The following is a 14098-nucleotide window of genomic DNA, read 5'->3' as shown; positions in this document are numbered from 1 at the left end:
AGAAATCAGAGTATAATGAGAGCATGAAGTAGTCCGTTTCTGCATGTAGACTTGTTTAAAAATATGCGAAATCTCATCATTTATATTCTCAACCCTCAGTTGGCTTCCTTAGTCCCTCATTAAATATGAAATGTAGATCTTGTAATGCATGCTTATGCTGATCAATTTGTTTACTAACTGTTTACGAAATTTCAGTTTGCTATAACTCCATATAATTTCTTATTTTACTTTTGAAATTTTTTATATTTGCAAATGCTCAGGGAATATTTAGTAAATAATTCATATCTATGGAGTAGTAATTTATCATCCATACATTTAGATTTCTACGAACTAAAACCAGGATAAGTAAAGTAATAAGCATTCATATTCCCTTTTTTGAGTGTTTAAAAAGGGAAATACAACATTGTTGAAGAAAAAAGAGGCAGGCTAGTGCATGGTGTCACCAACAGATAAATCTTTGATAAACATTCACTAGCTAGCTGGTTCATTAGTTCCTGCTTCTTCGGTATGGGTTCGCCAGTAATGAACACGTCCTTGCCCTTGAGGTGATCTTATGTAACGTAGTCGCCTCTCCTTCGAAAGTATATCGGCTATCCTATATTGTTTACATACATCACATATTCACATGTCAAGTATTACTCATATAAGCTTTACTTATTTGCACATTTCTTATTTTGCGAGTTCTCTATAATAAAATTAATCCAAAAGTATGTGTTTAACGATGTAAATTACTGACCTCTTGAGTATTTCTTCATTTGTATGTTGACTGCTTGGCTCACATACACCAGTGGCTAAATTCACCTTTGAAATTGGTTTTTTAAGCAATTCTTCACCAATTCTTACAAGATTAGCCAAGTTTTCCTCTGTTGATATATCAACAGATGCTAAATCTCCGGTTAATGTATCATCCTACATGCAATTTCATACAATTTAAATAATAATGTAAGCAAATTTATGTATGTATAGTTTCATATTTTAAAAAAATCTTCCTTCTTATTTTTTTTTTTAATTCTTTAGTACTTCAATTAACACATTAATTAAATGTTAATTTGATTTTTGTAACTAAATATCAATAGAGGAAGTATGTATTACCTGGATTCTAATGTAATTTTTGTTACTATGAAGGGCCTTAAAAACAGTAGAAAGATGAAAATCCACCATATCAGCACTAGCTTGCATGAACACATCGATCAAAGGAGTGGATCCACCACAAGTAAGCCACCCTAAGACACCCCATTTTGCCGCGGTTTCTGCATCATACTTCTCTTCACACTTGGTTGTTCCAGTACCTAGAGACAGTACTAGATATCTATGATAATCTGATGGTTTTATAGGATAGAAATCCGGGCTTCCGCTATATATCTCATTTGATACTTCATTTATCGCGGCCAATGCCTATACCATAAATAAAACGTAGTTTAATAGGAAAATGATAAATGTAGCCCTAGCGATGTAATAATGCATATTGAAATTTTATGATACATTACCGGATTGTTGGCAGCTACACCACCATCGATAAGGTTGAATTCTCGGACTTCTCCATTTAGTCCTTGGGTGCTGAAGTGATGGGGTGGGAGGTAAGTTGGTGCAGCTGAAGTTCCTATGCATATATCCGAGAGTAAGGCATCTAGACTTGGTGTCCTTTTTACCTGATCGTCATTCACATTGTACTAGTCACTTAGTTTCACACAATTTATATATATGTGCAAACGAATAAAAATGTTACATGCATGTGCACCATATGTACCAGATAGGTATATGGTATCTACTCATTTGGACTTAATAAGGTATGTCTCAATCAAAATCTGGTCTTATAATATTGGGAGCAAATAACTAATTGTTTTAATCAATAATACTTAGATCGTGTTAGAGAGTTATTCAGATTAATACAAATTAGGTGCTGTAAACAAATTAAAGGCTAGATTTGATTCGATACCTCATAGCTGGAGAAGACAACTGGCTGCATATGCTTGATGTCAAATGTTGGGACAACAATGTTGGTCAAAGTTTGATGTAGCTTTGTATTTCCCAACTTTTCCTTGGCAATTTCATGTAAATACTTCCCATCGTATTTGGGTCCTTCCAGCGATTTCATTATATCCCTTGCATGACCAAAGATAGACCTACAAAACATATATTGATGTGATCTAATCCTCATATATTTTGTATTTCCCCTATTTAATTTTTAATAGATAAAAGTCCATGCGATGCACGGTTATTTAATATATATGAATCTCAACAAAAAGATGTTTTTCTTAGTTAGAGAGACTTTAAGTTTTTTTTCTTATGTATTAATTATTTGATTTTTTTTTATTATTTAATAGTTTCTAACAAAATAAAATAAAATAAAATAAAATAAAATAAAACACATAGAAGCCTATATGAGGTACTTACCCAGCTCAGGTTTTATATGAATTTTACTATAAAAAAAAAATTAAATATGAATTTTTTTAAAGGTGATCACATATATTATAACATCATGTATGCATCGCGTGCATAATGTGCTAGTGGTGAAGGGTGATATAGTCAATGTCGAAAAAAAGGGATGCATACTTCTCTTGAGGGAAAATCCCGGGGCAATGGTCTAAGTAGAATTGCTTAATGTCTTTGGCAGCAAACAAAGGGCGGTTGTTTTCGTTTGGTGCTGCAAGCATGGCTGTCACTAGACCTCCTGTGCTGGTTCCTGCCATCACGTCGAAGTAATCCGCTAGTCTTGCATCCTCTCCATCCAATTTCTGCATAAAATCATCAAATTATTATATAGCAAACCCTTAATTTCAATTTAAAACCCTAAATGATGAATTCTATTTTATAATTAGTCCCCATAATTTTGTTAATTAGGTATTTAATTTTCAGTAACAAGTATCTAATTGTAAATATGCTTATTCATAGGGGTGTAATTTAGATGGGCTCCATTGAATTTTGCCAAATTCAAGTCTAATCCATATTCTTAAAAACATGAAAATCCAAATACAAGTATTACTATAACTTTATCTTGTATTAATATTACAAAAATGACTAGTCACATGCATATAAGGTGGGTTTACGTTAATTTTATTGTAAAACGTCAATATGAAGGTAACTTTAACCAAATTTATAGTAATTTTAAGGAAATTTTGCATAAAACCACCTTTTAAATATCGTTTTTTTGCAATTAACCACCTTATAAAAATAATGTTGCAAGAAATCACCACTTTAATTGCAAGTTAACACCTACCGCCGGAAAGTGACTAATTGACCAAACACTCTGGCGTTGACCGTGTCATATGCCACGCACGTGAGTTTAAATGAAAATTCCCCACCTTTTCTTTTTTTTTCCTTTTCTCTTTCGATTACCCTCTTTCTCCTCCCCTGCTCCTCTTTCTTTCTCTTTCTTCCTCTATTTGCTTTAACTTATCAATGGCTGACTAAGGGCCTGTTCACATTTACTTAATTTCAGTTCAGTTCAGCTCAATCAGTTCAGTTCAGTTCAGCTCCTAATTTCCTTCTCTCATAAAATATTCATTTCAGCTCAGTTCAGTTCAGTTCAGCTCTAATCAGTTTAGTTTCGTTCAGCTTAGCTCAGCTCTGTAAATGTGAACAGGCCCTAAGTTGTAGACGAGATTTGATAGGCGATTTTATTGCATGTGGTTGAAATAGTTACTGGGTAATCCAAATAAGGTAAAAAAATTGATATTTCATCTTCTATTTTCACTCGAGTCCAATTTTCGCCCAATTGCATCCTCTTCTCTGAATAATTTTTTGAACTTTTATGGTTGTCATCAATGGCTAAAGGTATAAGAGGCAAACACAAGGCTCAATTTGAGTGGGATGGGGCATATGGGAGATTGCTTGTTCACATTCCCATGTTAGTTTTTAAGGCTTTTTTTTGAATTTTTTTTTACAATACTTTGAGTTGAAAGGGGGAATAAAAAATGAAAATTGTTAATCCCAAATTAATTATGTAATTCACCAACGATTATGGTGCATATGGTTGTGGTTTATTGGGTTTTTAGTTGTTAATCAATGACCTAATTTCGCAAAAATAAATAAGGAATTAATAGAGAAGAGACGAAGAAAAAGATGAACAGAGAAGAAAGAAGAAGAGAAAGGCAAAAAAAATACTTGTATTGTTATGAAGCAACAACAATCAACAATGGAGGAGATGTGAGGAAGAAAGGGGAGTTGAGAAGAAGAGAAAGAAAGAAGAAAGAGGAACGTGGGAGGAGAACCGAGAAATCAAAGAAGAAAAAGTAAAAAACAAAGGGGGAGGACTCATTTAAATTCACGTGCATGGCACGTGACACGGTCAACATCAGAGTTTTTGGTCAATTAGTCACTTTTCGGCGGTAGGTGTTAACTTGCAACATTTTTTTTAAAGTGGTGGTTTCTTGCAACATTTTTTTTATAAGGTGGTTAATTGTAAAAAAGGAGATTTAAAATGTGGTTTTATGCCAAATTTCCTGATTTTAATTCCTGTAAGCTAAGGGTAAGTTATAATATGTAATGAGTTTAATTATATTTTAATATGTAATTTCTTATAGATACATGGTATGAAGGGTAATCTAATTAATCAAATACTCCACATTATAAGTGCTTTTTAAGGGTAAACTTTATGTTGGGAAAGTGGTAACTTTTGTGATATGTAAGAGTACGTAACTTTAAATGCTTTTAGGGTAGCTTTAATTTGTCTTACAATAAAATACCTTAATGAAAGTCCGTCCTAATTTAGAATCTGTGTTATAGAAAAAATTTAATTTGCATTATTGATACATACACAATAATAAAATTAAGGAAAATGTGTCTAAAAAAAAACTTTTTTATGCCCCATTTTGCGAGAAAAAAACCTTTTAAAAGCTTAATCGTAACAGAAAACCCAAAATAAAAAAATTTTTGTTCAAGACAACCTGTGCCTCTTATTAACTTAATTTAACTCTAAGTTCTTCTAATTACCCTATAACTCTCACTTAACCATATCATAATTAAATTAATTTAGAAAAAAAAAAGCAAAAACCACCACCTCCACCACCAGCCAGCAACCATTTCCCTTTCCCCCTACCCTAGCTGCATCCCCCCTCCATCGATTGAGCCGCGCCGCCTTAAACCCCCCAACCCCGGCGACTCACCTCTGCTGCCGGCCGAGACCTTCATTTCCCAAAACCCAGAGAACTAAGGGCCTGTTCACTTTACTTAATTTCAGTTCAGTTCAGCTCCAATCAGTTCAATTCAGTTTAGTTCAGTTTAGTTTCAATCACTTCAGTTCAGCTCCTAATTTCCTTCTCTCATAAAATATTCAGTTCAGTTCATTTCAGCTCCAATCAGTTCAGCTTAGTTCAGTAAATATGAACAGGCCCTAAAAAACACTCAAAAATGGAGTTTAATTAGCTTCCATCAACATTTTCTCTCACCTTATTCCTCAGCTAAATGTCATTTCCGAAGAAACCATTAACGCCATCGCTGAACTCCTCTCAAACATCGGCTTCAATTCCATTTCATTCACCCTCCCTTTCATCTCCCACCCCTCACATCCGTCGTCTCTTCCACCACTCTCTTCACGTCATCCGACTCCTCCTTCTCAGTTCTCACTCTCTAATTCAGGCCAAGTGTTGGAGTTACTAATTATAATTAGCTATCTCCCATGATAAATCTTCAAGTCTAAATACATTTGCTTATCTCCCATGATAAATCTTCAAGTCTAAATACATTTGCTTATCTCCCATGATATAACTCCAAGTCTAAATTATTTTGCTTCAAAAGATCAACTACAAATTTGAATTGATTAGTTGACTCTGGCCACCAAAAATATCTCCTAATTACCTTCTTTAATCTATCCGTTTTGTAGCATGATTGATGGACTACATATTGCTTGATTGACTAATTGATATCACTTGCATGATTGTATCAATCAGTGGACAATTGCCATCTTCATTCTCGTATTTATGCCGGATAATTGATATTGCTTGAGATCAGAATCATCACATGCATAGTTATGGGAAAGAATTGATTCTTTGCATGGTTGACTTACTTCTTTTCCTTTTATCAGACTTAGTGGAAGTAGTATATAAAGGGTTGATCCTTTTATCAGAAAATTGATTCTTTGCATGGTTGACTTACTTCTTTTATATATATATATATATATATATATATATATATATATATATATATATATATATATATATATATATATATATATATATATATATATATATATATATTGTAGACACCCATTTGTGTCTCCCCAAAACCAAACCCAGTGATGAATGTCTTTCACGTCGAACCATAATCGAATGAGGTGAAAGTGTGGAAAGTCTAGTGTTGCGGTTAGTTTTTATCAAAAATTCTCTTTCTTTCTGTTTTCGAAAACCCACTCTATTTTATGAAAACGTCCAATCCAATTTAGTTTGGTCCATGATAAGGGCCCAATAATGGTGTAGTTGGATGGGGCTTGAAAAGACCTTTCCAACGATATATTATAAGCCCAATTCCGATGAATAATGAGGAAGTTATGGCCAAAATACTAAACTGGGCCCAAACCGGATTTTACCTACGACCCAATGATCATGAGGAGGGTCCAAAGGTTTAATCCTATTCCTAACTAATTAGAATTGATTAGAATCTTCTATAAGTTTATAAAATATCTTAATTATCCTTTTTTGAAAAGATAAGATTAAGGAATTTGATTTAAATATAAACTTTCCTTTTTTAAAACTTTCCTTTTTTTTAAGTCCTAGTTCTATTCGAATTTAAAGATGTTCAAATCCAGTCAGATATTATTTTCGTGCCTCATATTTTTTATCCAAATTTTATATGGTTGGATAGAACTTGAAATTATCTTTCCAATGATATATTATAATATTAATTCCGAGCTATAACGAAAAAGATATGAAAGAAATACGAAACTCTATCCAAAACTGACACCCTTCCACTATTTCGGCCATATCTTTTTATCTACAAAAGATTTTAATTTGATTCTAATTGCATTAGAAAGTAGACTTCAAGAGCTTTCCAACGACATATTATATGACTTATTTAAACTTTTAGATCAAAAGATATGATAAAACAAAATCCGCAAAAACTGTCTCTGTCGCCAAATGACAGGTTTGTCGCCTCGCGACAGACCCTGTCGCCTGGCGACAAGATGAATTTCTGGCGACAAGGTCGGTTTGTTAGCGACAGAGTGGAGTTTTATTCCTTATCAAATTCTATGCTTTTTCGGACTGTTTTCTTATAAATAGGATCCTAAACCTCTGTTTTTTTTTTTTTTTTTTTTTTTTTTTTTTTTTTTTGAGAAAAAGCTAGGAGTACCATTAATTAAGAATTAGACAAATTGTCCATGAGTACATAAGGAGTTATATCGGTAGGACAATGATTTTCCCATACCTTCTCACAACCGAACGGTACTAACCTAGCTAAATGATGAGCGACAAAATTCCCATCCCTACGGACATGAGACCAAGACACAAAGTTCAAGTCCTTACAAGCAAACAGAATATCATCTAAAATAGAATCAAGATCAGAGAGATAAACGACAGACTTGGAGAGTCGGTTAATGACCAAAAGACAATCAAATTCCACCACCAATGAGACCAAGACACAAAGTTCAAGTCCTAAACCTCTGTTTTTATTCATCAACAATCATTAATTCTCTCTATTCTCACTCTAAGCATTAGCTTATTCTTTCCCTCTTGATTTCTAAACCAACCTTTTAAACACAATTCCGCATACACAAGATTTAGAATCACCTATCCAAGTTCGAAGTTGCCTTCGCCCTAGACGTGCAAGGTTTAATATTTTCTGAGGGTTTGGTCCAAATCTAGTCAAAACTTTATTTAATTTGATTCTAATTTAATTCTTTAATTATTCTTTATTATTTTCTTTGAAGTTTACTAACACGTGTATTTTTTTATTAGAAAGAGGTACGAGGTTTCAAAGTATGTAATCTTATTACTCTCTTTCAATGTAGAAAGTATGCTTAGATTTGTTTAATATTCCTTGTATCATATTAGGATGTTTTTAATGCTTTCTAGTATCATGTTTAGGGTGCCTTTTATTATTTCTAATATCATGTTAGTACCATGTTAGGTTTAAAACTTTGATCTATATTGCTTAGTGACATGCTATGATTTGTTATTAATCTTGTTAGTATCATGCCTAGGATCTTGCTATTATTATTAAGCTTTAATATGCCTTATCATGATTTTTATTGTTATGATGATTATTATTATGTTGCTTGATATTTATTGTTTTATTACTGTTATTGCTTGATCACGCTTTTTATGCTTGTTAAAGGGAATTTGTACTTGAAATCACGCTTAATAAGATAATTAATAATTTGGTTTAGGCTAATATGATTTTAATACAAGTGATCGCCAATAATAGTATTATTTGTGCATTAATATTCAACCAACATAGATTAAACAGGTTAGGGCTAAATATAATGATCGCATGTTAGTCGAAAAGCGCACATGAATACGAGTAGAACAAAGTAGAGGCCTATTTTATAGGGCGGGTCCTTTCTTTTGTAGATTGGATTCGTACCCTCATCCACAAACCCTGTTTGGTTCCTGACCTTATGGAGTTGACGATCTCCTGGATCGTTTATGGGTGTAACCTTCACCTCGTGATTGGTTTACAAGTTCCTAAAACTTGTTGGCGACTCTTTTGCTCTAGCTTTCTTCCCTTTGGAACGCCACCATACTTTTATGTATGATCACAGTGGGGTTCAAGCTTGGGGTTATAGTGCTTGAAATATTCCCTACATATATATATATATACATATACATGTGTGTATATATATATATATATATATATATATATATATATATATATATATATATATATATATATATATATATATATATATATATATATATATAAAGGAAGCTCTTTTACCTCATTTCCACACACAAAAAAAATATATAGACTATTCTTCTTCATTCTCAAAAATAAATAATACATAAAATCTCTTGTTTTTGGGCATTGATCATAGTGTTCTCAATCTGTCTCTTTGTACTACACCAACGAGGCAGAGGTCGTGTAACCCTGGAGGTTGATTGCCAAAAGTCCGTGTGTACGTAACGGGGCAAATCCAACTTTAGGCCAGGGTTTATTCGCGCCACGACTTGGTTCAGATAAGTTGTTCCGATTATTATCAATTTTCGTTCCTACACCAAGCAACCCTCTCTTTCCTCCAATTCCATTTTTGTACCTTCAATCTCTCTTATGGCACCCAAATTTGATCTATCCTTGCTCTCCTCCCTAACAATTCTCTCTCCATTACTTCCTTCGATTTCCGATGACAATGTCGCCATTCATGGCGTCAAGCTCCACGACTCCCCTGTTTTCGATGATGGGAAAGGGATGAAGATTGGTCAGCAGTGGAGGTGCGTCGCAGGAGTGAGGGTTCAAAGTGGCAGTTTAGTTGGGGAGGGGGGCTGCTGCCAAGAGATGGGGAAAGGCAGGTCGGTGAAAGGCGTGGTGGTTTATGTTTTTGTTTTTTATTTTTATTTTTATTTTTATTTATAAATTAATTTAATTATTAAGGTTTAAGTGAGAGTTACAAGTTAATTACTCCCTCCGTGTTTTTTTAAGTGATACTCTTTTCATTTTTGGCCGTGTTTTTTTAAGTGATACACTTCATTATTGGCAAAAAAATACATTAAAATATTATATCTCTCTCCTTTCATGGTCCCCACCCAAACCCAGTACTACTTTTTTATTATATCTTTCCTCTCACATTCATTACTTTTCAATAAACTATTAACCCCACTATCTTTCTTTAACAATTTTTTAATACTCCACTACCCCACTTACCTCTTATTTTATTTAAGTCAATTAAATTGCCTAAAACTATGTACCGGTCAAAGTGTATCACTTAAAAAAACACGGAGGGAGTATAAGAAATTAGAAGTTAATTAAGCTAATTAGTAGCATGTGGTTGTTTTAAACAAAAAAATTTCATGATCGGGTTTTCTTTTGCCAAAATGATTAAAATCGGGTTTTCTTTTGCCAAAAAGCTTTTAAAAGGTTTTTTTTCACAAAATGCAAAATGGTGCATTTAAAATGTTTTTTTGACAAATTTGTGTATGAATTTATATAATTAATTGTAAGACAGGTAAAAGTTACCTTTCTATACTCAAAGTTATCATTTTCCTAAAAATGTAAAGTATACACTCAATAAACACTTACATATATATACTTTACATAACTCCCTCCGTTTCATAATGATATTCCTGTTTCGTAAATCAATGCAAAAGTTTACCTATCTTTGACCGCAAATATCTTTAATCTTACACTAGCAAATATTATAAAAGTTAGATATTAATAATCTACTCACCAAGACGAATCAAACTAGATCCCACATGACTATATTTGTTTTTATAGATTAAGAGAAATTTAGAAGATTCACTCTTTCTTAAAAAAGTCAAAGATTCAAAACAGGAACATCATTGTGGAATGGAGGGAGTACTGTTTTAGATTCTTGTCAAAAAAAAAAAAAATACTGATTTAGATTATTCATATTATCCTTTATAACATGCCTTGTACAAGATTATTGCAAAGTAATAATATGATGAGTACCAACCAATTATCTCAAAATACAATTAAAGAAACAAAGAGAGTATTTTCTTAGCATATATGGAGTGTAATGGGTTGAACATATACGAAGTAAGATCGAATTGGTACGTATAGACATAGTATGTATTGCAATTGACTTTACCTGAAGCTCATCTTCTAAGAAGGCTAGAATGGTTCCCGGAATCAGCCCTCGGACTCCGCCTCCGTCGATGCTAAGAATAGTAATTAAGTTACCGTAAGTTGGAGCTTGAAGAAGCGAACTAGATCTTTCCATGGCTAGCTACCACCTATCAAGACTACGTATGTGCTTAAACAACAGCGTAGTCTATGTTAGATGGATTGGAGGAAGAAATTAGCGAACTATTTAAGTAAATATGATTAACCAAGGTGTACTTACTAGTTTGTAACAAGTACTCTATATTTTATAGCTAAATAATTAAATTCAACCGTACTGAAAATGAAACAATTTTGACGTGGTAAAACCTACCAATAATAAAGACTATTGATTACAATATATATATATATATTTTTTTTTTTTGAAAGGTATTGATTACAATATTCATACGTTCATTACAATGTTGTTAGTATTTTGTCAGATCAATAAATTGAGATATAATGATTAGATCAGTCATTGGTTGATGAAATGCAAATTGTTGTCAATTGGATACATATATATTTCCATATAGGTAAGAAAATAGATATATCTATCTATCATCTTAATTTCTTATCCTTTTCTATACTCCATATAGCAAGGCGGCTATCTTAGCTTGAATGTGAATTCTTTGCAAAATGCATTCAGTTATGACTTGACTTTGTGAGTGACGATCTTTAGTTTATGTTACTTAGACTCGGGTATTTGATTTAGTTTAATATGTTTATTAAGGAGCAATAGACTTGCTTGTAATTTAAGAGCTGTTCTCTTCAGCTTATTTTCAATTTAATTCAGTTAAGTTCAGCTCCAATCAGTTCACTTTAGTTCAATTCAATTTCTAATTTCCTTCTCTCATAAACAATTCATTTCAGTTCAGCTCCAATCAGTTTAGTTTAGTAAATCAGAACACACCCTAAGTTGTAATCCAAATATTAAAAAAAATAAAATACTATATCAATTATTTGTTAAAACCATCGATAAAGATGGCAAATAGATTATCAATTTTTCATACTCAAATTTATTTTCTATGCAAGCATATCCGTTAAATTTGTGTATTACAACCTCAGTTGTTGCTATGTTTTAAAGTGCTAGCTTCTAAAGTATGTACTAGGACTACTAGTACAGTACTGAGTGTCAACCCCACATCATAAATTCATAGCTAATGCATTGTCTACCATGGCAGCTTAATTATATACGATTATACGAAGTATGTAGCATCTAATGACTTCTCACCCATGTATGCTTCAAAGTTCAACGTTTGTAGGAACTTCAAGATCTATTTTTTATTCTCATTAATTCCATTATTTGTTCATATTATTGTATTAACATGTTCATCACGTATGTACTTAGTCATATTACGTACATACATTGGCCGATGAGACCAGCTAAGTGCAAGCTGCCTGAGAGGCCCATCGACCAGCTTCAATTTGATACTTCCTTGAATTAAGTTTTTGTTTACGTACAACACTTTTCTTTTTATTTTTATTAATTAATGAATTGTCTCAATCATTAATATTGATCTCCAATTATTAATAACTATTCTATCTCATCATTTTTTATTTTTTATTTTTTATATTTACTATTCAATTAGTCAAATACATACCTATAGTAATTTACATGTAAGAAAATTTAAATTATCACGTGGAATATGATTAGATTCGCTTTAATATGTAGTAGCTTAGTTTAGTTTCATAATATCAAAGTTATTTTAAAATTTTAAAAAGTAACTAGTACAGTTGTTCTATCACGCACGTTGCACGAATATACGTTTTGGTTGATAGTATTTGTTGGACTAAAGGCAATGTTTACATACCACGACCAGCCCAGACGCCCAGTAAAGGGTTAGGCTAGGCTTACCATTGGCCTGGGTCGGGCCAGGCTTTTTAATACTATAGTTAATTGTTATATTGATTTTTTTTTTTTTTGACTATTTTTGTAATGGATTAGTTGTTGTTAACTATATTTTCACTTTTCAATTTTCTCACTCACACTTCCCATGCAATTTTCTCACTTACACTTCTCCAATTCACTTCCCAATTTTCTCACAAAGTAGGGTTTTGTGATTGGTTTTTTTTTTTTTTTAGGTTCTTTAAGGATTTTGGTTGTTGTGATTGGGTTTTTTTTAGGATTGAATTTGTGATTTTCAAACAGAGCTATTTATTGTTTAAGATGTGTAGAGTCTCACTAATTGAGAGTAGGGTCTAAATAGTTAAAGGTAGAGTCTAATAAACCAAGCATACGATTTTAAAATCTAAGGGTAGAGTCTAATAGCTTAAATGTAGAGTCTCACTGAGTGAGAGTAGGGTTTGAATAGTAACATGTGCAGCATATAAAATGGTTATTGCAGAGTCTAACTTATCAAGAGTAGGGTCTGATAATGTAAAGGTAGAGTTTGTATCATAGAAAAGCGAGCGTAAGGTTTGAATATTCAAGCGGAGGTTCTGATTGTTTAAGGTAGATGATGCAGGCCCACAATTGAGCAGCTTAATGGACTCGATCATCAAGGGAGTATGATCTAGTGGATTCAGTTAAGGGAAATGCTGAGGTGGCAGAGGGAATGACAGCTAGACAGAGTTTGTTAGAGCAGGAATAATCTAGTGCATTGTATTTGATGATGGAATCTTTGCTGTTATTTACTTGTTGTAGTAATGTAAGGCTATATAGCCATATTTTGTAACAGATACAATTTATGCTTAAGGAAATCGTCCTCCTCTCTCTAAATTTTATTCTCTATATTCTGTTATTTGTTATTGTTTTTATTGATTATACACTTGAGAATTCCCTTGTTTCTTGGATTTTCTCTAAGTTAACAATCCAGCTCTTGTTCATTAATTTGAGCTAAGCTTGGTTTGGTCGGATTAATTGGTTGGTATCATTGGTATCAGAGTCATTCCTTCCTCAGATCAACATGCCTCCAAAGAAGAACACAGCTCAGAGCTCTGCTCCAGGCTCTACTGATGCTGAATCATTTTCTCCAACTGATTTGCAGAAACTTGAGGTAACCCTTAAGAATCTAATGGCGGATCAGACTAAAAACATGACTGATACATATAACAATAATTGCTTAAATATTAGTCAGAATACAAAATGAATCTCTGAATTGCATGATATGATGGTTGGTTTGTCAATCCAAGTCACTAAACTAACTTATTTCTGATAAGAATATTGGCGGTGAGTTGAATAATGATCACATGACCTCTAGATTTGGCACTCATGAGGATTTAGGATAGGGAAATTCTTATCAATTTTCTTCTAGATGAACTAAAATTGATTTCCCTAAATTTTGGGGTGATGATATGAAATCTTGGTTGTACAAATGCAACCAGTTTTTTGAGTTAGATGGAATTCCTGATGCTCAGAAGATTAAATTAGCCGTAATTCACTAAGAGGTTA

General features: G+C 32.7%; 1 protein-coding gene across 1 annotated transcript; it reads right to left on the bottom strand.

The window, feature by feature from the left end:
• Positions 1 to 266: 266 nt before the first annotated feature.
• LOC145613112 (patatin-like protein 2) lies at positions 267 to 10998 on the bottom strand. Its single transcript, XM_081668167.1, has 7 exons — positions 10697 to 10998; positions 2554 to 2735; positions 1937 to 2123; positions 1488 to 1649; positions 1093 to 1395; positions 737 to 909; positions 267 to 595 (listed from the first exon to the last, which is right to left on the bottom strand). The coding sequence occupies exons 1-7, from the start codon at positions 10826 to 10828 to the stop codon at positions 472 to 474; spliced, it is 1263 nt and encodes a 420-aa protein (XP_081524293.1). The 5' UTR covers positions 10829 to 10998; the 3' UTR covers positions 267 to 471.
• Between the last annotated feature and the right edge of the window lie 3100 nt (positions 10999 to 14098).

Source organism: Chenopodium album, chromosome 25 (genome assembly GCF_948465745.1).
Source record: "Chenopodium album chromosome 25, dcCheAlbu1.1, whole genome shotgun sequence".
Classification (NCBI taxonomy): domain Eukaryota; kingdom Viridiplantae; phylum Streptophyta; class Magnoliopsida; order Caryophyllales; family Amaranthaceae; genus Chenopodium; species Chenopodium album.
The sequence above is the reverse complement of the archived record's forward strand: the minus strand, read 5'-3'. Positions and strand labels throughout refer to the sequence as shown.